This window comes from Kryptolebias marmoratus, linkage group LG1 (assembly GCF_001649575.2).
Source record: "Kryptolebias marmoratus isolate JLee-2015 linkage group LG1, ASM164957v2, whole genome shotgun sequence".
NCBI classification, from domain to species: Eukaryota; Metazoa; Chordata; class Actinopteri; order Cyprinodontiformes; family Rivulidae; genus Kryptolebias; species Kryptolebias marmoratus.
This window is the reverse complement of record NC_051430.1, coordinates 9782595-9808943: the sequence shown is the minus strand read 5'-3', so window position 1 is coordinate 9808943 and position 26349 is coordinate 9782595. Positions and strand designations below refer to the sequence as shown.

Here is a 26349-nt window from a genome sequence, read left to right as displayed (position 1 = left end):
AATGAGACGATTCATTTAAAAAATTAACCTTTCCTATAGGAGGCCATTATTAAAACTTGTTGCTTAAACATTTTATGTTTTCAACTCTGACAAGTGCTGGCTTGGGTTCATTTTTATCAAGCCTTAATAATAGTTTAAATACACAACATTAGGACACAGTAAAGTGAACAAACTCATTTGATATTTAAAGAAATATAATAAAATGCTATGGCTTTGGCACAATAACCATTAGGCTAAGTCTTGTCAACATAAAAATACTTTTTCTGACTAGTTTTGTCACAGTCAACAATCGTCTTAGGGGGTTTAGTTTAGACAGAATCTTAGGTATGCTCATCTTAGACAATCTGGTTCTGAAAATTTTCAATTTCCAGCTCATTTCAATGAGAAACTATAATTGTAGCTTTAGAAACAATGTGGTGATTGAACTTGTTACAAGAGTGACATCTTCTTTTGACCATTATGCACCTCATTAACTGCATGGTTAAAAGATTTGAACTCACCTTTTAAGTCAACTAAAAATATTGTAACTATCAAGGCAACCTAAATCATTAGAACCAATCACTGCTCGTCTCTCAAAAAAAAAGCACTAAGACACCATAGGTAGCAAGCGCCCACCACTTAATCCACCTTTCAATATACTGTAAATGTCCCTGAGCATAAAACACGGCAAAGGCTCAAGTACTGACGCTATCCACCAGCTTGGTGAAGGGACTGGTGGAGTTCCAGCTGCACCACTTCTTGTGAAGCTGCGGCAGTGGAGGGAGGAACTCCTGGAAGGTGCGAACACTCCACGCTCTCGGCCTGGAACCGGCACTGCTGCTCTCTTTAGGGGATCTGGCACCAGCAGGGGAGGCGTTTGGGTCTGCTGATGGCCAGTCACACGAAGGACCGGGGCCAGTGTCACTGTGTCGCAGAAACCTCTCTCGCTGCAAGGAAACACATGAATTATAGGAGGGAAACAAAAGAATCGGGGCTAAATAGTGCATTATATATTACACGGTGTAATTATTTAACAAAATTATGACCAAATGCAGAGGTAGTGCGTGAAAAATTTGTACTTCACAACTGCTTGAAATTAGTAGGGTAAGTGGTAGCCATGTTCATTTAATCAAATACACTACAGACCTAAGTGAGCGTGGTAAGTGCTAAAGTGCATGACTACAATTAGAAAAAAAGACTGAACAAGGCTTGTTTGGAAGGGTGGCCAAGAAAAAACATCTCTTTAAAAATAGGACGGCAGAATGGCTTAGGTTTGATCATTTCTTTCAGAAGTCTTATTTGTGCAGAAGCAATGTCCACTGCATAGATAAGACCAAACATCTGTATGAGCTTAAATATCTCAGCTGTCAGGAACAGTGAAGGAGGGTTGATGGTTTGTAGCCACAGGACCTGAGCACACTGAAGTCACCGAGTCAACCATCAACTCCTCCGTATACAAACATATACATTAAAAAAAAAGAAAACATCTGTTGGCTGAAACCTTTATTAAAATAAAAAAACTGCTGCAAAATGTTTTTGCATTTGAAGTTCCACTCATTCTGCAAAAACACATTTTAGCTTTAGCCACTGGTTTGATAATATGAGGACAAAATCACCAACCTTTCACCTATCCTGGTATCAAGTACACTTATAGACTGCGCTTGAACAGTTTTCGATATGAACCTGTGACTACCAAATTCAAACCAGAGAAGCTGTTTCTCCCAAACGACCCTCTCGTTAACCATCCTTGCTCACACAGGCGTTTAAGTTCCTTAAGGGAATGATGAAATTCCCAGACAGCTTTATCTGCAAGACAGCAGTTTGGATTACCCATCCTCCTCAGAGTCTCTAGATGCTATTTTCTGTATAAACAACAGCCAGAACCTTCCTTCCTGCAACTTGCAGTCGTGGAAGTAACACTCCTGTTCACTGGAGAGAACATTGAGGCACTGAGCTAAGAGCTTGTGAGTATCCCCACACCTGCCCTACACTTCTGGAGTAACTCTCAAAGAGTTTGGTTCCAAAGCCAGCACGATGTGTGGTGGTTATAGCGCAGCTGCTTGAAACTTCCGCGATATCATTTGTTTTAATATCCATGTTCAAAGTGAGCGTACCACTAATGGGTAATTAAGTGAAATAAAGTCACAAAATCCTCACCATCCCGTCTTGGTTTCCAAAAATGTTGTGGCTGAGTCAAGGCCACCTTCCCTGTGGTGGTCAGAGCCCGTAAATCAAGTCCATTCTAGCTCCCTCTGAATTGCACCTCCTCATAGTACCACTGCATTGGTTTAAATGTTACCATTTTAATGGCTATATTATACATTTTAAAAAAAAGAAACCGTTAACAACAAAAATGAATGCTGCGGTTACAAAGTTTTAAAAATGGTGGGTTTCTTGTGAAGGAGACATTCTTATAATTGATGGCGCTCTATGGACGATAAATGGCCTGTAGTCTGCTGACAGCAAATCTTTAGCTGGACTCGTCTTGCTTAGAACTTCAGTAGAGTAGATTCTGAGAACAGAGCTGGAAGTGGGTGGGACCACCCATTGGAAAGACTCTGAACCTGCAGTGTGTCCACCCAAGTAGGGTCGAGTCAAATCCATGGGAAAAGGCCATATGTGGGTTCTGCTCATGAAAAACTTGCCAAATCTTTTCTGCCAATGCCAAACAGATTATTCTGCTACTGATTCTTGTTTGGAGTCGTTCATTGGATTGGATGATTGTTTTGTTTTGTAACAGAAGCTTTTTTGAGCTTCTGTTATCTCAGGTGCATTATTGGTCCACAAATGTCAGCACCAGTGACAGTCTACCCTTCAAGATGACACACTAGCCCCAAGAGAGTGAGGTTTATCAAAGGTAACCTTAAGAATTTGGGAGTGGAGAGGATGGAATGGCCTGCCTGCCGTCCTGACCTCACCCCCACTGACAATCTGTGGGATCAGCTTGGGCATGCTGTTCGTTCCAGAATAACCAACACAACCACATTGGCTGACTTGCAACAAATGCTGTTTGAAGGATGGGATGCCATCCCACAGCAGTGTATGACCAAGTGACCAAGCTGGAGAGCAGCATGAGGAGGAGGTGCCAGGCTGTTTTTATTTATTTATTAACCTTTATTTAACCAGACAAGTCCCACTGAGATCACAGATCTCTTTTTCAAGGGAGTCCTGGGTTTTTGCAGCGTATGGTTCTTCCACATGCTACTGAGGCCCCTGTTTATTAAATGAATAAATTGTTAAACTGCCAATATGTTTTGTTTCTTCAGACTATAATTATCCAATCTAAAAAACAACCAGTCAGAGAAAGCTGTTTGACATTGGCAGAGATGATTTCCAGGTTGCAGGGAGCTGGTGCCCATTTCTTGCAGTCACTGTGAAAGAGGCAGGCAATATGGCACCATTTAAGGGGAAATAAACAGGCTAAGAAACATTCTTACAACAAAGAAATAATCAACCAAACATAAATGTCCTTACTTTTTGTGCCAAATTTATATCTAGTTGATATCACTCAGCCTCACACATCAGCTTCTTTCCCACTAGAGAAGCTATGTTCCACACTCTAAAAATGAGTTGGAAACACCAAAGATCAATAAGCCCACAACCCTGTCCACCAACTGGATTTCACAGCAGCAAACCTCAATTTTCCTCCCCACTAGTGGTGGGCGGATGTGACAGTGGCATTCTACAGCTTCTTGAGGCTAAGTCTGGTCAAGCTTCAGAAGCCAAGGCTAGACCACCAGTTTCTCCCTGCTGAGCTTCATCCTTAGGACTGCTTCCAAGAGGTTTCCTAGTTTCCCCCGTTCAGAGGGAGTTGCTTTTTTTTTTCCACAACGGTGTCCTTCCATCAAAGTCTCTGAATCTCCCTTGACAACACAGCTCCCAGGATCATGATGGTAGTCACCAGGTTGAGGTGCCAATTCTACAAAAGACGGAGTGAGTGATGAACAAATGGATCGGAGCACTGTCGGCAGTAATGAAATATTGCTTTGGTCTGTGGTAGTGAACAGCAATCTGAGCAAGTAGGTGAGGTTTTTAATGTACTCATTCATTTTTCTTCTCACCTGTGGTCATTAGATTTGGGTCATGAACAAAAGAACAAGATTATGGATCCATCTGAAATAGGGTTCCTCCAGACGGTGTTTAGGCTCAGCCTTAAAGACAGGGGGAGGAGCTCTGTGATTTCAAAGGAACTTGGAGTAGAGCTGTGGCTTCTTTACATCAAAAGGAATCAGCTTAGGTGGTTCAGCAGTTTTATAAGAAAAACTCCTGGTAGTCTCCCTTTTGAGGTTTTGTTGGCAAGTAGTACTGAGAGGACACCTTAAGGCAAACACAGAACCTGCTGGAAAGACTGCACAGCCCTTCTGGCTTGGGTACACCTTAAGATTCCTTAGAAGAAGCTGGAGAGTGTTTCTGGGGAGAGGGATTTTTGGGTTTCCCTGCTAGGCCTGCTGCTTTTGTGACCTGGACCTCAAGTAGTTGTGAGGGAAGGAGGGATGGATGGATGCTTCTGTTTTTCTGTTTAGCCTAAGGTTTCTGAAATACTGTACATAATGACACAGGCAGGTGTGGTATATGAACATGCTGTTCATCTCTCACTGTATTGGACTAACTCTAAAACCTGCTGTAGACAAAATTGATTATTTCATTTTGTTTTGATCTATAAAATTTAAAAACTGAAAGAGGTGGCACTTGTTTATCCTGACTATGACGTCGGTATTTAGACGATCTTTTGGATTCATTTATGGATGCCAATCAAAAGATGCAAAAGAAGGCATATGGTAAGCAAATTTCTGCACATGCAAAAGGTTAAAAGATGAGTAACCCAATGATGTACAAATGATATGCAAAATAGATTTATAGATGAACACATCACATAATTAGCTCGTGTCAAAAGGTGGCATTATGATCAAGCACAAAATCATTGATCTGCACTGAACAATAAGTTTGACAGAATCTTTGGTCTGGTTTAGGAGCTTGTAATGAGCTGGCTGTATCTGAATGCATCTGAATGCCATCCATCCATTGTCTTTACCCGCTTCTCCTTTCCGGGTTGCGGGGAGCTGGTCGCAGGTCCATCACGGGGACACATAGAAACAAACAAGACAACCATTCATGCTGTCACTCACATCTACAGACAATTTTAGAGTTAGCGATGAACCTAACATGCATGTTTTTGTTCTGTGGGAGGAAACCGGAGTACCCAGAGTAAACCCAGGTGTGCACAGGGAGAGCATGTAAACTCCACCCAGAAAGGCCCCAGGTCAAGAAGAGATCCTACAACCTTCTTGCTGGGAGGCGACAGCTCTAACCACTGCGCCTCGGTTCCTCCCTTGGTTAGCAGAACCTGCTCAGTCACACAACCATTCACATGAGCTTGTGGGTTTCTTGTATAAACCTTTACCTTTTATTTGTTTATTTTTTTAATCAAGAGAACAGCAGGGGCTTTGGAATAATTTCCCATCTGTAATAATTTGTATGCACACACACAATCCGGCTATTATCAGTAAACTTTGCAAATAATCAATTATTCATTACTTAAACTACCGGAAGTGGCTAAATGTGACAGATTAAAAGTGCTAAAGTTCTTTTATCATTTCTGATCTGCTGCTGTTAATCAGGGGAGGGAGAGGTTTAGCAGTTTTCACTCATCGGACAGAAATAATCCTTCCCACAAAGTTGCTAGCAGCTAGCTTTGTCTAGACTAGAATTACTGAGGGATTTAATTAAAATGTTCTTTTTCTCTGCAAAGCCGCAAACACAATGGTAACTTTCAAATTTGACACATGAGGCGAGAATTAGCAGTTGCAGTCACTTCCACCCCGTGGTTCCAAAAGCAGGGTTGGAGAAAATTCAAGGGTACTTGGAAAAGCTTAGCACATGCTACCTGATAGAAAAAAAACATAACGATCTGAACAAAGACTGATGAGTTTTAGACAGATTATTTTCGGACAACTTGTGCCTCAGTTTGCCTACAACAAGTAAAGTCCTGAACCTATTCAGTTCTGGGTCTTACTGAACTCCAGATCATCTTATTGGATTAAATAAGCAAAAACAAAAACTAACAAACGACACAACATAGCGTTGTTTTAAAGTATAACGGTAAAGATAATTGTATAATTTTCCCAACTACCTTTATGGTTTCTAGTCCATGCAACATTTCCCAGACATTATTTACATGGACGTCTGAATTGAGGACACACACAGGCAGACCACACACTGCGTGCCAAAGCATGCATGACACACAGCAACACTCAAACACACACACACACACACTGAGCTGGGAATCTGGCTCTGTAGATAATGCTCCATTAGCCTAGGCTGCAGAAAGGCTTGCCAGTCCTTCAAAAAGCTGCCAGAGTTGTTTTATGCCAGCTCTTATTCCAAAAGAGTACAAAAGAGAGCAAGGGGGAAAAAAAGCCCGCTTCCTCACAGATCCTCCCTTTTAATTATCCCCATTTCCCATTTATGTTCTCATAGTTTACAGTTTTAGAATGTACTTTGTGTACGCCAGTATAATAGTATCAGTCTTATTGGGAACATTAGGTCAATTCAAACGAATAAATGCTCTGCCACCTCTAATATTTACTTGGTCTTGGATCATGTCCACAAAGTGAGTAGAACAATTCCACAGAGAGTGTGGCTTTGCAATTACATAAACAAGTTCACTTTCCATTCAGTAGCATTGGGGATACTGTCAATTAAAACCTTTTACACAAGTTTGCTTGGAAAATTCATGAAAGGTCCACTTCATAACAACCAAATGCAAACATAAGGCCGTATGATTTCCCCTGATGCAAAAAGCACAGATGGAATGCCAGAATTGGACAAATAAAATTGAAGCCACTGTAAAATGCAAAAAGTCCAGGAATTTGTTAATGTGTGAATGAAATCTTGTGAATTTGGGTTTTCACTAACAAGTTCAAACCATACTAGCTGTCAAAATACACATTTTTTTAGTGTTTGTTTCATTTCTTTTTGCAGTTTTTTTCCAAAAACCCTGATGAGTTTGAGTTACAGTACATGTGAAAAAACATGTTATTCAAACTCATCAGGAATTTGGGAAAAATTGCTTTAGAAAATAGTAAATATTCCTCACCTTTGTTGACAACTAAATTTGACGATCAGTTACGGAATTGCGCCCAGTAGTTGGGAATATGTCGGCACAGCTTCTTTGATATGATCTAAGCCCCAACTTTTGCTTTAACGCTCTCCACCGCTCGATTTCCTCCCCAAGATGACTCCACTTCTGTCCATTCTTATCTTCAGACCTTTTAGTTGCCATTTCTTTTCAGAAGAAGAACTTTGCCTTTTTGTTTTCGACCTGTCAAACGATCTGATTCCATCGTTCTCCCTCTGGCTCTGATTCCATCCTGGGATTATTTTAATGACTCAATATCTGTTGCGCGCCGAGACTATTCAAAGTGAACTAATGTAAACAAACAACGTGTATTTGTTGGCAACAAAACCCTGACTCAGCTGATTTTGCCGATTTATTACAAATTATGGGTAGACTTTTGATAGTGAATGAAGTTCGTTTTGTGGGGTTGGTTATCATAAACGATTTGCTTTTACAAAAAATTCAAATGAAAAACATTGAAAAATTGCATATTTTTGGCAGTTATCATGGCTTTAAGCAATGGCATTCACAATGAACAAGAAACTGCATCTTGGCCACTGTATACCTGTGTGACACGAGCTGTTCAGGCATACCCACACATCACGGACAGCCAAGGCAAAGAGGTTCACCACAAAGCATATAAAATCTACAACTTTTTGCGTTTCAGCAATTTAATGCAAAGTTTAGAACATAACAAAATTCAACAAAATTTCAATGAATCAAGAGAACTTATAAGTTTTTGTAAGCAGACCAGTGACAGGAACCAAAAAAACAAAACAAAACACATGTGACGACCCAAACAGTCTCATCAAAACCAGCGAGGAAGCAAGCTAACGTTAGCCTTATTCCAGCAAACACCTCCAAATGGAAACAAGGAGAAACAACACGTGAGTTTATCAACGACTTTGAAGCTGTCCGTGTGAAGATTGCATATCTCAAAAGAATAAAGCGACGCTTGGTTAGGTGAAGCATGGCCAGAACATGACTGAATGAAGAACAGTCGAATGAAGAACATCCAGGAAGAAAATGTGAGTTGTTGTCAAGGCAACAACAAATACGAGAGACATCGGCGAGCAAGTCAATACAACAATTTTATACTATATTGTCTTATAATTGCGAAATATAGTTTAAAGTTTAGACCTTTATGTAAAGCACTTTTATTTTACAAAATGAAGGACAGTTCTTTACTTTACATGTTGAACCCAAGACTTCTAAAGTTTGTTGTTTACGAATGACAAGCACTCAATGTTTTTTGAACTGAAACACTTTTGACTGTGTTTTCATTAAACATAGGATATTCCTTATTGAATTATTGAAAGGATAATCTATAATATAAGTAGACACTTGAAGTTACACAATAAAATGTGGAGTTTAGAGAAATAAAAACCTGAATGTAGGGAAAAGATAAAGCAAAATTAAAAAAAATTCATAGGACCTTACCAATATTCCAGGGTTTAGCACCATTTTCTCTATTTTTAATGCAAGTACAGATATGATTGTACTTGTGAAACAAAATGTGAGGAAATGCCTCATCTTGTTCAGATGGTACAAAATGTCAGAGAAAAAACAGCCTTTAAGATTTTTACTCTAAAAAGAGTTGATCCAACCAAGAAAGACGCAGCTTTCATTTGCCTAGTGATGGAATTAGATGGTTTTTAGCTTGACAGTTCACCAGCCAATGAGAAGACTAAAAAATTAGACATTTGTTAATCTAGTCAGTGAACACATCATATCTCTCCAAACCATCCAACAAGCTATGGTGCATGTAGCATGTTGGTCAGTTGGTCTCTGTAATAGCATTCAATGTCCAAAAACAGAAAGTCAGTTCTTACTGCATGGCGGGCGAAGGGTAGCCTGCTTGGACTAGCGGCTGATGATACAATGAAAACCTCATCTGCGCCAAGATCGAGTTCCGTCAAACCACTGCAGGAAAGATCCACCTCTGCATTCTGGGAAACATCGCCATCTGCTGTGACTGACAGAAACACCAAAGAATGAAAAGACAAATTAGCACATTATACTGTGTATGATGTTCTCAGAGGAGCTGGAGCTCAGAGCAGATTCAGAAGAACTGGTGAAGAAATATGTGTGAAGTCTTCCACTAGGAATGCAAATTCAGGCTTCCCAGAATAACAAGGTTTTTAAATCTTGAAACTTACGTTGCAGCAATCTCTGACTGGCGCTCACAGAGCACGAGGACGGTTCACACCCCTGTATTGTTCAAATTACACTCAGGGTGCTCATCGTAAATTAAATGCCACAACCCACACAACTCTTAGGCTGGGTTCAATCCCACTAAGAAAGCAGGAAAACACTGTAAAATTATATATATATATATATATATATATATATATAAAAACTTTTCCCATATTACTTAACAACCCCAGTAATTTACACACTTTTCAAACCTCAAGTTTTTACTGGTTAATGAGCGCACTTAACTTTATCAGCTCATTGCTTTGCCAGGACATTAATATATGAAAGATTTATATTCATGACAGTATTATCATCATTCCTGAAATTATTACAGTTGTTTGTATTGTGGTGCACATAAATCTAACATCCACAGTAATGTGCTTTTCAAGGGCTTGTGGCTTGTTGCAATGCCTGGAAACGAATTCTCCGTCAAACAGCATCGTCCTAAAACAGGAAGCAGGCACAGTATACAGCAACGAGTCGACAGACTTTGTAAATGCGCATTTGTGTCCAGGTGTGTGTCCTCCCAACCTGTGTGTGGCTGGCTGTCGTTGTTGTCCTGCTGTACAGTTATCTCAGGCTTGGCTTGAGTCTCAGCCATCATCTGAAGCTCACTGATCTCAGGACCTGTGTTCGGTGCTTCCTCTGGCACCTGAAACACAGTGCCATTCAGTTTTTCCTGCAGAGCGCCGTCAAGCTACAAGCAGAGAAGACACATTCAGCACAGTGCTGACGCTGCAGCCAGGTGTGGAAGGGCTCAAAGGTCTGGACGGCAGGATAGTGAAAACATAATAAATGTTGGGTTTTCAGATCAGTCGAATTTTCTTGACTTTATATAAAAAGTATAGATTAGATAAACTGTCACTTAATGAGCTTTAAAGTGAAGTGAAATTTATTTATATAGCACTTTTTCGCAACAAGGCGATTCAAAGTGCTTTACAACACAAACAACAATCAGGTACATAATCAAATGCAGATAACAACATCATATCAAACATTAAAAAAAAACCCATTATAATCAAATATAGAGATAGCAGAAGTAAAAACATCAATCATGTATAATCTTAATGAAATATAAGATCATCTAAATAAAATCATGAAACTAAACATATCTAAACATGAGCTAAGACAGTCAAAATAGTAGCTAAGATAATCTAAATAAAATCATGATAAAGTTAAAGCTGAATTAAACAACAATTAGGAATCTAACAATATCTAAAATATGAGCTAAGATAAACTAAATAAGCAAGCATAAACTGAAACATGATAATGCTAAACTAAAGGTACAGCATGGCTAACTAATAGTATCAAAGGACTGCTAAATAGGCAACATAAAAAAATGCTAGGATAAACATTTAGGTAAAATAACTACTGGTTAGATGTGCAGTTTCTCCATACTTGGAGTTCATGCTTGCTGTATATGTGCTTATTCATTCATTATTATTGTTTATGGTGCTAAACGCTGCCGTTCGTGGCACCTGTATGTGTGTGTGCATGTTTGTCTGTCTGTCTGTTAGCACAATATGTCATGAACCACCGGATGCATCGTAATGAAACTGTCAGAAAGTAGTTACTGATTAAATATCTCCAACTGATTAATATTTGGCGTCAACCCCATGTGTGCTGCCGCAGTTAATCAAACCTAGCGGTCACATAAGTGGCCATAACACAGTCGTTTTTACGACTATTAAGCTAAAATGTGGTGTGGTTGTAGCTTAGAGTCATGTCCATCACATAGTCTAAGCTCTAACAGATATTTCAAGATGTTTGCTTTAAACTCAAGCATTAACTCGAGTCAGCCCTGTCAATCTGTTAGCAAAATAAATGATTTTTTCAGGGGGGGGTGGGGTCAACACTCTTTAGTCGTGTGTAGAAACTTGCTGATAACGGCTGTATTTTGAAATAATGACTATATCAAAATAAACACACTCATATTTTGTTTAATCCAATCAGATTTGCGGTCTTCATCCCTCTAGCTCAATAATACATCAGCTTTTCTTCTATAAATAGATATTCAGCCTAGTTGGCCTTTAAATAAAATGTTCTTCTGTTTAACTTCATCGTACATTCCTTTGACTGAAAAGATTAAATCAAAGCGATGCAAAGTCTAACTGCTACTACAGCAAAACAGATAAGGATAGTAAAGCTTTAAAGCTGGCTTTACAAATATTATCAAACGACTTCAGTTTTAAAATCTGTGACCTGGAGTGAACCTGAGCTGGGATGGCTCTGTGGGGAGCAGAGGGGCTGTGCTACAGAAGTGGACCTTGTTGGCCTCTCTAGTGAGGAATATTAAAACAAACGCTCAGTGATCCCAGATAAAGCTGCGTCTTCAGAGGAATGTCTGACAAAAAAAAAAAAAATAGACAAATAAGCAGACAAGGAGGCAGGTAGGGGATAGCAGAAAGACCCATGTGGAGAGAAATCAACGGGGATGGGAGTGGGGACGCAGATCTATTTGAACAAGCAAGCGTTTGATCTTCTATGAGACAGTGTCTACAGATAAAGGTGTCGCAGTAGAAGAAAAAAAAAAACAAGATAAATGAGGGAATAAGCAGATTAATACAACAGATTTATCAAAAGCAAATTATTTGGAAACTTTTTTCTCCATTACATGACATATGCCGCTATAGAAGAAGAACAACAAACACCTTCATGTCACGAAAATAAAAATAAATAGGACGGGGTCCACCTCTGAGTTTCCATGGAGTCTGTGATCAATAGCATCTGGAATATGGAGCCCCTGATCCCAGGTTTATAGATTCAGAGGTTTCTTTGATTTTTATGCACATTCAAATAATTAGAATTGCTGGAAATCGTCTCTTTTGTGCAGTTTTCAGGAAATCACATTGAATAGTGGCCATTGTTTCAAAAAAAGATCAAGTGGTTGCCAGTGAGAATATGTTGAAACAGACAAAAACAAATTAGACTGTCGTAATTTCTGTACCTCAGAACTGCTGGATGTGGACGAACCCGCTCTTTTAGGACACATTTTGGGTCTGGAAGACATGAAACACTAAATCAAGTCAATTTCTAATCACAGACATGTATGGGAAATAGTTCTTTCCAAAGTTCTTTCATGAACAAAACCAACTGTGGTGTTATTCGTGCTCAAATGAACACTTTCCCATCTAGCTGTGCTGAAATGTAATAGGAGCTGTGATCTCTTGTCAACATACAGTTAAAAATAAAAAATCTCCCACATACCCGTGGCGATTTCCACTCAGACGTTGTTCTGTTGTGGTCTTGGATGATGCACCACAGTCTTGGACTCACATAAACGCTCTGTTCTACTCTAACAGTTCTAACACTGGCTGCTGAACTGTCAGGACCTTTTCCTTTAGGATGTTGTATGTGATGAAATATTCTGAGCCGATCCAACAGTAACAAATGCTTTCCCTTCACCTAAAGGCAGTTTCCGGTTCACTCATCTGAGTAATGCTATTGAGTTTCTTGTACAACTACGTGAAACACACCCACATGTTTATCATGGTATTTTTCCTGAAATATCTGTCTGATGTTATCATATCATCAGTGATTTTCGGCCTCTTTTACATTTATTAGAACCGGTGAACCATGCTGAAAAACACGAGCGTGTACCCTCTTATTAAAAATGGCTGAGTGAACAGCTAAATGAGTTCATTACCTGTCACCAGTCGACTGAGAACAACCCCTGCTGACGCTCTCCTACACCTCTGGATGTTTTCGAATGAGTTAACCTCAGTGACACTTAAAAAACTTACAAGATTCTGGCTGAATTGCCGGGCTAGTTGCCAATGGTTTCGGTGAACTCCTTTAGATTAACAGGGAACAACTAAAGGGAGGAAAAAAACAGTTACTGTATGTGTTTGGCGTTTCATGGTAATGCACTTCCTGGCTTCTGAATGACTTGTGTTGTTGCCCTCACTAATTCCGCTTTCATTTTATTGAACACATGTTTCTAATTTCCCCGTTCCTAATAGCAAAAAAACCTGTGGAGATTTATTAGGCCTGCTGGCTGAGTTGGAGACAATGAGCTGAAATTAAAATGAACACAAATCCTAAAACTGATTCTTACAGAAAGCTGAGGACTGACATTAGGTGCAAATCTAAACCTTCAAATCCATCTGAACCTGTAAGGTTAAAACTGTCAGCTTCTCAGAACAGATAGTATTACAGCTGTTCAAACTTCACCCTTCAGCTTGTGTTTATTGTCCTTGGGGATAGAAGTGGGAACAGCTTGTAAATTACACCTTTTGACTGCTTGACAATGCTATCGCTACCAAACTCACACAGTGCAACCTCTCCTTCTTGTCCTTTATTCCCTCAATTACCCGCCCATTATTTTCATGGTGCCTTTCTGTTTTTGTGCACTGGAATTGATGCCAGGTGCTGTACCTTGAATGCCCCTCTGTCCATGGTGAGAATGCTCCACATCAAGCACGCCGCACAGTTGCAGCCAAAGCCAACTAATCACCAAGGGTCACCACATCAGGGCCTGACGCTTCCAGCTAAGTCAACATAACAGAGTTGTGACTGTGTAGGCCCAGGTTTGAGGATATGTGCGCAATTTTTTGTCAGACTAGCCCATTTTCACTCATGAGAAGGTGAGACTTGTGGATTTTCCCCGGGGAATATTTAGAGTCCTCAATTAAACCTTCTTTATCTTTAAAAAAACACCTACTGAAGACAAGGACATCTTTGTTAAACAAAGCACAACTTTGCTTCTAAGAGAACTCTAACATCAACTTGCTAAAAAAAATAAAAACTCCCCATGGGAATACGGCACACTAATATTTCGCTGATACATGTTTGCATGTACAATATGAATATCACAAAAATGTCAAGATTTTGGAAGCAAAACAAACAAACAGAAACACTGGGCAAATGGGTTTAAAAACAAAAGTTGTAGTGAATCTCAAAAACTCTGCAATCAATCCCAAAGAAATGCAGCTGTGTTTCACTGAACTACATATACAGAAAGACTGATCTGGTGGCACTACCTGAAATATGAGTTAAATCAGAGTAACTGGTATAAATGTTATCTTCTATGTCTAACAAATCTATGACTAAACGGAAACTGATTTGTAGCTTTTAAAAACTGTCAAATTGTTCCAAGACACATGTCTATGAACTGTACAATTTCAGTCAAAGCCTTACATACACTCATCATGAAATTGAATGGGTTTTGTGGGAATGAAACTCTTCATTTCTTCATCTGTTTATGTTACCTGAAAATGATGCAGAGGACGCTTGTAAGTATCAACGCGAAGAAGGCAGCTCCACTCACAGCAGCAAGCAGAGAGTCTATCTTGCTGCCTGACGGAGACATGTCGTGCTGATACCCCCCTGGCCCGGTCAAGTTGTGGTAGTGGAAAAGAAGAGCAAACCCACGCCCCCAGTGGGTGGTAGTGATGAGCTCCATGATGACTTCCACCATCTCCTGGCTTGAGCCAAAAACCAACTGACTGCTGGGAGGCCGGTTGGACCCACAGAACCTGGAGGAAAAGGTGATGAGGTCCGAGATGTAGAGGACATCGTGGGGACAGGCGTCAAGTACAGACTGTTGAGTTTCCGAGCTCGCGGCTGGAGTTTCAGTGAAGTGTGGTAAACTAAGGGTGGTCTCTTCCATAACTGAGCTTGGGTTAGAACTGGGACTGAGGTTTTCCCTTTGGTGAGACAAAGAAATGGAGTTGACGGCCTTGTTTCCAGGAGGCAGAGCTCCTGGTAAGAGGAGAAAGGAAGTTGGGGGTGGTGAAGACAGGCTTGAGGAGTCTGCCGATCTTTTCGCTGAATTTGAGAGTTTGGCTATCTCCATTTTTGTGGACTGTTCTTGGACCACAACTTGATTGAACCGGCCATCCTGAGAGGATTGCTGACCCCTTGGGACATCCCTTGCACTCTGAAGCATAGGTTCTACACCTGCAGGTGAAGTTTCCTCTGCAGATAAACTTCCACGGGGAACAGTCATCTTCTTCTCTGTGTCGTCGTCTTCGAAACCGGAGACTGCAGAATACTGAGCTGCAGAGTCATGGCTCTCAAACACATCGAAGTCAAAAATCTCCAGAACAAGCTGGTGATCAACAGGCACAACAAACTGCCAAACACAGTGTGTGCCAGATGAGTAATTGTAGGGGAAGCCAGGAGACAAGATGAGGCCTTGAACGTCTACCACATCCACCCTGGCACCACAGTCAAAGTACACCTGCAAAGGGAATTACAATATGTTAGTTGTTATGCTAATCAAAATTTATTTTTAGGCAGACCTAAACTGTTTACATTTTTTTTCCCATACTTCTTCCTAGTATCAGAGCTTGATCATTAAAAGCACATATAAAATTGGCAGCCATCTTGATTTAAATCAGCTGTAGATCTACACCCAATGATTACTTATTTTTTTAAAAAATATTAAAGTCCATCTGGCGGTTCATAAGAAATTTTACTAAAAGACAGACAGAGTTGACTTTAATAGTTTATGGCTAAGTTTTAAAAACAGAACTTGTGATCCGTTAGCACTCAGAGTAAAAGTTAGGGATGATTCTCAGCTTCTAACACACTGTCATTTAGCTCAGTTGTAGATCATCAGTTGTAGAAGTAGATCCAATTATTACTTTTAGAGAGTTTCATTTAAATCTATCTAGTGGTTTATGAAATATTTTGCTACCACAGCAGACAACCCAGCCCATGCACACACACACAGAACATTGTCTTTTTCCCTTTGTCGGTGAGTGATAAAGGTGTGAATAACTAAGACAACTGATAAAGGCAACTTTTTGCCCGATTTTTCACTCACATAAACAATCTTGACTCTGAACTATTCAACTCTGCTGTTCTGCCTTTTTATCAAAGCCTGTGTGTTTGCCAGTACTGTTAGCCTTGGTAACCAGGGGGGAAAGGGGGTATTTCTTCAAACATGCTGGCAGTAATTTTTCCCAGGTGTACAGAGATGTAAGAGGGACGTCAGCCCTAAGCATAAGCTGATGTTTATTGGACCAGGGAGCTGAGGACCAGACCTTGGTAGGGGGCCTGTGTGTTTATGAGCTTGCCTGTTCGCCTCATTTCTGGACTGTGGGAATGCCACAGACAGGCAGACCCCTTTACCAGACAGGTAACAAACCAACACCCTCCGGCGGCACTTGTGCTCTGGACTGAAATAAAAACATGCGAGACTGCTCTGTAACTCCACAAAATGGAAAAATTTCCCTTAAGAAGTTGTAATTTAGATTTTTTTTCCCCCCCTCCACTAACACACAAATCCCTGTGGTCTTGGTAGCTACAATCATCTTGTCTACTTAGCGCACTGGTGGTCCTTGAGAAAATTATTTTGTTATTTAGCAGATCTCAGTCCTTAGGAAAAGGCACTTTTGTGCAATCAACTTTTGGTTCTAACTCTCAAGCTCAAATGTCTTGTCCAAATACAGTCAAGGTAAACAATAAGTACACCTCATTTTCATCCCAAATGTTTATGCTTCATTCATGGCATGATTTTTTTTTTTTTTTTAAAAGTCTACAATTAAAGTTAAATCTCAAATGAACAAGAAGGCATATTAGATTATGCTTTATCTGGCAAAGAACATTGTCCAAAAAAAAAAGTACACCTCATTTCTTTTATATGAAATAAATTGATAAGTAGTGATCAAGTGGCACTAATTGAATACAGTGATCAATTAATCATCAGCAAATGTGAGCACCTTTATTAAAGAAGAGGTTTTGGCAGCTTGCTGCCTTTTAGGAGTGTGTTACCACAATGTCAAAGAGGAAAGACATCAGCAACGATCTTACAGGAGAAATTGGCGCTGCCCGTCATTCAGCAGAGACAATATCCAACTTTCTGGAGTTCCATCATTCAACAGTGAGCGATTATTCACAAATGTAAAACAAGCATCCGAGACTGTTGTCAATCTCACTGGGAATGCCGTCACAAGTTCACCCTGAGTTCAGACCATGCAGCGCTTAGAGGAATTGCAAAAAGGAAACTGAGAACTACATCTCAGATCATCACTTGGCGAGTTAAATGTTGTAATGAATGAATCATTGGAGCTTTGTCATTGTCACACAACAAGTAATGAAATAGAACTCAACAGTAGGTCAAAACTACCTTTGTGAAAACAAAAAACCAAAAACAATTGTTGTAAAAGCAGAACTTGAAGTAGAGCTGTTAAGTTGCTTATTAAAGTGATATTAAGGTTTGTATTTTTATCATAAACCTTAATAGTATTTTTCTTCTCCATTACTCTCTTGTAGATGTGAGTTATTTTGGTACCGTACACCGATGACTGCTTCAGGCAGACAGTGATTTCCCTCTTGAGTACATAGGGTAAAACAAGATGCTTAACACGAGCACCTTTTGATCTTTGTGCAAAGAATTAGGTACATTAGGTATAGAACTAATGCTTCGGACCAAACAATAACCCGTGGAGTGCTGACACTGGGGTTGAACAACAACGCAGGTCATCAGACATGTTTGTCAGTTCCAACAACATTTCTAAGAATTCCTAAGAGAGTGTGTGGCCAAGCTAATGTGCAACAATTTAACCAGCTTACTACCCTGCATATTTCACTAATTACATTTACAAACAGTAGTACCGTTGTCAAAGACAATTAAACGCGTCTGGCACATGAGTTAAATGTTTGCCGACTTTTGGCAGGAAAAAAGCTGAAATCATTGTAGGTATTTTTTAATTTATAACTGCTCCCTGTTGCCTTGCTACCATTGCACTGCCTACACAATAACAAGAAATTATTGGGATACAGCATGAATGACAGCTGAATGGGCCAAATGCCATTCTTTCTGAGGTTAGAGAGTAAGCTGATGGGGGGGGGGGTCACGTTTGCAGTAAAACTGCACAAGGAAACCTGTTAACCCTAATGAGGTGGGAACGGTGGAAACATGCACAATGTATCTCCCTTTGGGGGTTAGGGTTAGGCTAAAATTATGGTGCAAATGATGCACGGCTATAAGTTAGTAGTGACAGGAGGGGAACTGTGTCAGGGACGATGAGGCTGCCGGGAGGTCCTCTGCACCCTAGGATGTACATGCTAGACTACACATGAAAAGGCTGTGAAGTGCCACAGTGTCGAAGGGAAATGGGACATTCTTATAATGCCAAACATCTCAGTTCTGTTACATCACAGGCCATTCCACTGGCAGGCTGCTAATTATTCAAGGATGCCTTTCTCATGGCGAAACAATGGGCCGCAGTGCTGTTTTAGTGAGCCGCTCCACAAACCGGGAGGTGGGATCATATTTGAATGAAGTGATGCTAATAAGCTGCGGGCTGAAAGTTTACATAAGAGCCAGATAGTCATTGTGTCCCAGTTGTGCTGATAACAGGTGCTTCCCTGGGCAGAAGTAGTTCAACTGAGGGCACGGTTGTTGGAATTTCTCTTGTTTGGATCAGACCAGCTGCTATCATTGCTAGGAGCCCCCCTGATAAACAGCATTGCCCTGTCATTTGCACTTTGCAATAGGACTTAGCAAAAAGAAATTTAAAAAATCAGTACAGGTGACTTTAAATTCTCCAGCTGGTGATATTGGGATAATTTATGTGGGTAGTTAAACTATAAATTTATGTTGCGCACAAGTACAGATAAAACAAAAAGTGTATATATAAAACTTTTGAATTTAGTAGATTATGAAATGTATTAAAATGTTAAGCAAATTATCTTAAATTATTCCAGACAAGACTAATTTTGTACAGCTGTGTGATATAGTCAGTAAAAAAAAGAGAATAGTGCATAAAATGTTAAAAAAAAATGTAACCTGATAGTTCTAATAGTAAATAGTAAATATAACTTTTATCCAGAGTAAAAGAGACATGAATAAGTTACAGGTAAATAACAATCTACCTTTTTTACGTCTTTTAAACAGAGGCCAACAGCCTGACTTGTTCGTTGCAATAGTATTTTTTTTTTCTCTAGCTAGTCTGGTGACACCACTGCGAAAACCCTGCAACACGAGCTGGCTTCTGCTGAAATACTGTTAACACACACACTGCCTCTCACGCACAAACAGTCTAGGACTGGCTCACAAACATGCAGGCAGGCCCCTGAAAAGGGGGTAGGAATCCTCACCAGCCCTGTTTACAAGGAGAGAAGAGTGACACCGCCTCACAGGAGTTTTAGCTGCAGCAGTCCACGCGGGAGGCATTATAATCATTTTCCAATCGGATTCGATATCAAGCTATTAAAACTTTAGGGAAAAGTAATGTGAAGACTGCATCAAATCGGCTTTTTTTTTTTAAAAAAAAGGAATACACATAAATTATTTTATCATTATTATTTATTATCAATCACAAAGTTTGACCGAGTTTAACCCAAACCCAAAACTGTTAAAGTGACAGCCTTACTTTTAGTCTCACAAAATAAATGTGATTGCATCATTAAAGTCCTAGCATTCCTTAAAGGAATGCATTTGCCGTCTATCATACCAGAGTTTTATACTAAGGTCATCTTATGTTGCAGCTGTTCTGCTCGATCTTTTAAAATAATCTTATGCGCAAGCTCACGTGATATCATGGGATGTCACACTCAAGAGTATCTGTTGTGAATGACTCTCAGCTACATCAACACCAACTTTTGGCTCAATATCTGAATTATTGACTGAATTATAGCCATCTTTGCAACTTGTAAGGTCAGTTGGTTGTGCCGGCCATCTTGAAAGTTAAATAAGTTGTAAAGGTACATCTAAAGATTATTTCCTTAAATATTTATTAAAAATCTATCCAGTGGTTTATGAGATTTTAGCTAACAGAAAGACATGCGCGCAGACACACACAGGCAAAAACAATATCGTCCATCTTCGCCTTTCGGCAGCGGGCGTCAACAAAACCGAATTCCCAAGGAGGAACAGAAATCTGACAAAACAAGAACATCACATACACGTTTAACAAGGTTAAGACTGACACCAATTTAGTTAAAATGTCATTTCTGTAAGAGTTCAACAAATGCACAGGGATTTCCTACCAAAAGACTACCCAAAGATACAAAACCTCACTTTCTAAAAGGGCAGCATATAGTCCTCAGAATACAGAAATTAAAATCTATTGTTTTATAAAGTATAAAGAAAAAAGATTTCCAGTTTATGTGATTTGTCTCACATCTCCCTTGTTTTGGTCACACTCTCTCTTAAAAGGATCAGTCCATGCTGGGTTTATAAACCACAGCCTGATTAAACCCAAGCCTCTCTAGGGTCACTCTTGTTGACAACTGTAAGCTTGGCGACCCGGTGATGCAGTGGTTAGTGCTGTCGCCTTACAGCAAGAAAGTCACAGGTTCGCTTCCCGGCTTTTCTGTGTGGAGTTGGCGCGTTTTTCCATTCGCCCTGGGGTTTTCTCCAGGTACTACGGTTTCCTCCCACAGACCAAAAACATGCATGTTAGGTTAATTGATGACTCTAAGCTGTTAATAAGAGCATGAGTGGTTGTTTGTCTCTATGTGGACCTGTGATGGACTTGCTACCTGTCCAGGGTGTCCCCACCTCTAGAACAATAGGCACCAGCTACCTGCAACACGGAAAGGAAAAAAACGGCTAAAGAAAATAGATGGATGGAGGGACTACAACATAAAAACCTAAAGAAAATAAATATATATACCTAACACAGTGTTCTGTAGAATTACAGAGTGTTTTTACCAGATGTTTCATCCTAAGAGCATCCCAAAGACCTGGACAGACCTACTGTAGCAGCAACTATCCCAAATCTGGTTTAAGGTACTTTAACAAGCGTTTATAGTTTTGTGTTAGCTTGGAAACCAGGTAATCATTTCCTTTAGGTCGTTTTTCACAGTGCTACATCTGTTGGAGACTAGTTGGCGACTTAAAAATGTGAGAAAATGGAGACAAAGTTTCTGTTTCAGTCACACTGAATTTTTAGTATCTGATACCAAGCGACCAGCGAGCTGTGGCTGTGTTTTGAGCGGCCAGTTTTTTAAAATAACTGCCTATTTTTGAGTCCACGGCTCACAAAAATATATACCAGGCTGTGCACATTTTCTTCATTGCACATCTCTGCCCACATTGTTCCCGTCTCGATCCGCTTTGTATTTAAATCTACTGGAGTACAGTTTTGAAGTAAAGATTGGCAGATGGGAAACCTTTTTTTTTTTTTAATTAATTCATATGTTGGCGTGGTTTTTAGACCTGGAAATCTAGGGTGGTAGTTAGGAAAGATTTTGGTTTTTTTTGTTTTTTATCTTAGAAGAGCTCCCATGTAGGTGTCAAAATACAGTTCCAGCACACGACAACGACAAAAACTAAATTGTGAAGAGTTCAAGACAGAATTTAGATGCACACAACAACACTGACTGTTTTGGGAGAAAAATCTGTTAAACAAGTATTTAGAATATGTTCAAAATTCAAAAAACAAGACTGTAAGCCTTTACGGAAATTGAGACATTTTGGAAACTATCACAAATGCTGCTGGCCAACTAGTTGCCCACAGTTTCAGTCTAGTGAGATACTACCTTTGGCAGAATATGTACAAAATTAAAAACACCTACGATGTGCAGTATTATTGGTTAATATTGCATTGATGATAACAGTTGTGATAAACCTACATTTTCCCTCACTTTTTCTTTTGTTAATGCTATCATCTAAACCAGATGTGGGTTATGTTAAAATCTGTTAAAATTACTAAATATATTATTAGCATGCACAACATGAATGCTACCATTTATTGCAGTCCAATGAGTCTATTGCAATGTTGGTATTGTGTTCACTATTATTACAATGATGATACATTTTTAACATATTGTGTAGCTGCAGTATGCAACTTCATTCCTGTTATTCAAAGACATCTTCCAATTGACCAAGCCTTAGTAAAGTGAAACACAACTTGCAGGTTTGATACTATTAGACTCTTAGAGAAGGGCGTGAAACTCAGCCTTGCTTCACACATTGTTCTACAATGGCTGAAAGTCACTAGGGCCCAGGTGCTAGGGTCTCAGTGCCTCTTGCCAACACGCCACCGAAATGGGAAAACAAAGTTCAAAGTTGCAAATTCACTTTTGAGCAACACTGGTCAATTTTCAGCTTGACTGGTCCCAACCAGAGCCCAGCAGACTGGATTCAAATTTTGATCTATTTATTGTAAGAAATAAATAAGGCCACACATCCTTGCATGCCAGCGTGTCCTAAGTGAGGCTGTTTTAACATTGTGAGTAAAGAAGCTCCACGGCTCCCACTTTTTAATACAGACTCCTGGATACAAGAAGACCACCCACTTTTACCAGATGAAGATAGGTTTAAGAAAGTTGGTTCATCATCAGAGCCAAAACTCGGAGCAAATACGACTTCTTGAAAGTCGTGCCGCAACAACTGTTTAACCTCATTTCATACCACACGCAACCTACAGAGAGCTAGTCACGAAGCCCTAATCAACTTCACAGACATTTGGGAAATCTTATTAGGTTTCAGATGGGGTTCATTTGTCCAAATACCTCTGTCCAGTAACCTGAAGCATTTCACATTTGGATTTTGAGAAGTCTGTAAACTGATGTAACTTTGCATTCAGAGCATTTCTACATGAATAGACACAGACCATCTCTGTCTGTCTTGTCCACACAAAGTGATGGCTTTGTAACTTTATGAGACAGAGTTGCAAGACTTCTCAGGTTTGTCAGAAAGAGATCAAAATGAGAGTTCATCTTGACAGCTGATGTGCGTGACCTGACTTGTTAGAACATTAATAAAGGAGCCCTTGGCCTCAGTGTCCCTCATATAGTAACCTTATTTCCACAGAGTCAGAGAAGGAAGGATTCTTTTTTTTTGTTTTCATTTACAAATAAAACAAAAGCTGTACAAGCTTGAATGAGTTATTTTTCTTTCATCATTTTTACTTTTTGTGAGAATACACAAAGACAAAATGATTATGGAGAAAAATATTTCCTCGTAGACAATTAGTATTGGAATCTGAGTTCAGGAAATGCCTAAAAGTATTTGTATTACTATTTAAAAGACTTTTTTTAAATCCCATTCCCACTTCAGTTCACTGACAGTGACATGTTTATATGCTGACAGACTGTGTAAATGTTGTCATATAATTCAAGGCAAGAATAGGTAAATTCACTGCTCACTTGTCCCACAACTCACTTCAATTAGAGATGAATGTCCCCACGTTACATCACAAATAAAACCTGTTGAAAACACAGAGCAGAGCTCTAAAACAAAGATCAAATTCACTCTCCCTCCGCCAAAGAGCTGAATTGTGGGCCGATGAACTTGGATGCCTCCGTTTCTCTGAGAGGGATAGAATAAATTCCAAGCTTGTTTATGCTGTACCAAAAATCAACTTGATACAAAAGGGGAACAGAGGACAAAGCCATCATTTACTGTGCCCCGTCAGGCAGATAATTGCAAATATAGTGAGCACCCTATGCACACAGGACCTAAAGCTAGTGATGCAGACAACTCAATATACCAAGGGCTTTTGTAGTCTAGTTCTAACAGTTGTGCCGCCCAGACCTTAGGCTCCATCAGCGGAAGTGGATGATTCCTGACAGGTGGTCTTAATGGCCTAATAGAGCTGCGTTGATGGTAAATTTTCCTATACAGATGTGAATAAATTTGTTGGCACCCTTCCATTTTTAATCTCATCAGTCCAAAGGATATTCTTCCAGAAACTTTGGAACTTGTCAGAGTACGTTTAGGCAAATTCCAGTCTGGCGTTTTTGTGCTCTACAGTTTCAAAGAGTTCTCATAAAGTGTACACTAGTTCGAAAAAGGTTGCCATTTCCTCTGGTGGCACAGCAAGAAGTCTGCAGGTTCAAAACTCCGCTGTGGCCTTTCCGTGTGGTTCACATGTTACGTGTGTATGTTTTCTCCAGGTACTCCAGTTTCCTCCCACAGAGTAAATACATGCTTGTTAGTTTAATTGTCCATTGTAAACCATCACTGGGTGACTGTGAATGGTTGTCTGACTGGCTGATAAGATTAGGTCATCAGAGATGCAGCACAGGTTGAACGACCGGGAGATAAAAGTTAGAGAGGCCAGACTGAGATGGTTTGGACATGGGCAGAGGTGGGACAGTGGGTATATTGGTAGAAGGATGTTAGAGATGCAGCTGCTAGCAAAAAGACAAAGAGGAGATATATGGATGGAGTTAGAGAGGACATGGAGGTAGTTGGGAGTGATGACAGAGGATGCTGAAGACAGAGTTAGATGGAAGGATGACTCGCTGTGGCGACCACTGAAGAGGGAACAGCCAGGGGTGGAGGATCTACAAGAACACTTAATGATGTTTAAGGCTTTGGGAATCCTTGTGTATCCATCCCGACTTGTAATCCCCCCCAATCTTTTCTCAGAGTTACTTGGAATGTTCTCTTGTCTTTGTGATGTAATGGTAACCAATAAACAGACCTTCCAGACTCAGGTGTTCTTATACTGCCACTGCCCAGGTGATTCTAATTTCACTAATTAAGAGACTACCAGCACCAAGTGGCTGGACCTCTGTTGAATTAGGATAGTCACTCTAAAGCAGGTGAATATTTATGCAATCACCTAATTTACATACATATTTATTATTTAATTAGTATTATTTTGTAGAAATAAGCTTTCACTTTGTCGGAAGGTTGTTTTTTTTGTCAAAAAGGCAAATTTAGCTTGACTATGACTGATTTATAATAGCAATAAACAGGTGAAAGATCTACTGTATATGTGGCATTGTATATTTAATGCAGTGTTTTCTGAACAATAACCATACGGTTATCATTCTGGTGCACCTGTCCACCTGCATAAGATGTCACTGATGCCCACATCAGTGACATTTTATGCTTCATTACAACATTTACACCCCAACAAATCAGTTCATCAGCATCCAGACAGCTGTGAGCTTCAATGACGCGAGACGCTAACACACCAAATAGAGAATATATGACCTAAAAGCAACCCCCTGTTTACGCGAGACCACCTTTTAATCATGTACTCCTCCCATGTCAAAGGCAAAACCTGGGATTACATACTCAGCGAGTATGAAAAGCAAAAACATGAGGCAGACATGCTCCCAATGTGGTTCTCATTTCAGCTGCTTGGACTCTGCATGCCAACCACCCTGTGAAGTGCAGGAACATCAAAACATGCCATCCCCCTCAAAAAAAAAGAAGAAATAAAAGAAGAAGACGAACCTGGAGCATATATTACGTGCCATAACATTCGTGAGTTTATAGAAAACAAAACAATTTTTGCCAAACATTACAATCAGTTGCAGATTTGCATGAGAGTATACCAGCTGAAATGAAGATTGGTAAACAATCCCACTGATTTTTATAATGCAATTAACTTGTAACTCAAGATGAATTTATACTTTTCTTAAAAAGCCTACCAAGAGCCTATATTGCCTGCACAAACATATCGTAACATTCTGGCCAAATCTTATGGACAGATAAACTAACTAAATTAACTTAAGTATTACATATATTTTTCCTCTTCTCTTACCTACGCCTTGACACCTTTGTCGACGCTTACAAGTTCTTTCAATCCGTAGTTAGACGTTTTTGGAGGCAATAAATGGTTGGCTAAAATGCCCAAAACCATTTGAAGTTCCAACGTAGTTTTGCTGCAAATTGTCTGGACTACGAGCGTCAAAGTGACATTTACATTTAATTTGCAGCTGATACAAGAGCACCAATATGTTCCAAATGTATGCCGACATGAGTGATGGTGGGCACATTTTCTCTTAAAACCTAGTTTGAGTTTCGCAGAGGCTAAACTGTAGCTCAGAGACGAACAACTGCAGATTTTAAAGTTTTACGGACGGAGTTCGTCGCTTGGTTGCGTTCACGGCACAGCGCTGGAAGTAGTAGAGTCAGCTTGGGAAATTTTTCTTTTCTTTTCTTTTCTTTTTTTTTTCTCTTTATGCAGAAAACAAATGTCAACTTACTTTCTGTGCAGCATATCCCATGACGAAGAGAAGACATGCTGTCACTGAAACATGCGCCCCAAGCGACGTAACACCAGTCATTTTCCTTTTGTTGGTCCTTCTTGAATGCGACGCACAGTCCGCAGAGTCCCGCTCCTCCGCTTCATTCACCTGAGGTGTCGGGAGCGCGCTTCCATCGTTCATGGACCAACAGGACCGGACCC

The 26349-nt window shown here is 39.9% G+C and overlaps 1 protein-coding gene across 4 annotated transcripts in view; it reads right to left on the bottom strand.

The window, feature by feature from the left end:
• The window catches only part of si:dkey-112e17.1, a 27711-nt gene extending 1374 nt beyond the window's left edge, over window positions 1-26337 (bottom strand). Inside the window, exons 1-6 of one of the 4 annotated variants that reach the window (XM_037975197.1) lie at window positions 26147-26337; window positions 14503-15476; window positions 12240-12291; window positions 9824-9989; window positions 8929-9065; window positions 687-926 (exon numbers count right to left, since the gene is read on the bottom strand). In XM_037975197.1, the coding sequence (XP_037831125.1) occupies window positions 687-926; window positions 8929-9065; window positions 9824-9989; window positions 12240-12291; window positions 14503-15476; window positions 26147-26329 (1752 nt within the window). In that variant the 5' untranslated portion in view covers window positions 26330-26337. Of the gene's footprint in view, window positions 1-686; window positions 927-8928; window positions 9072-9823; window positions 9990-12239; window positions 12292-14502; window positions 15477-26146 lie in introns of all 4 variants that reach the window. The other 3 variants (XM_037975194.1, XM_037975203.1, XM_017414635.3) reach the window with 3 other exon arrangements.
• Between the last annotated feature and the right edge of the window lie 12 nt (window positions 26338-26349).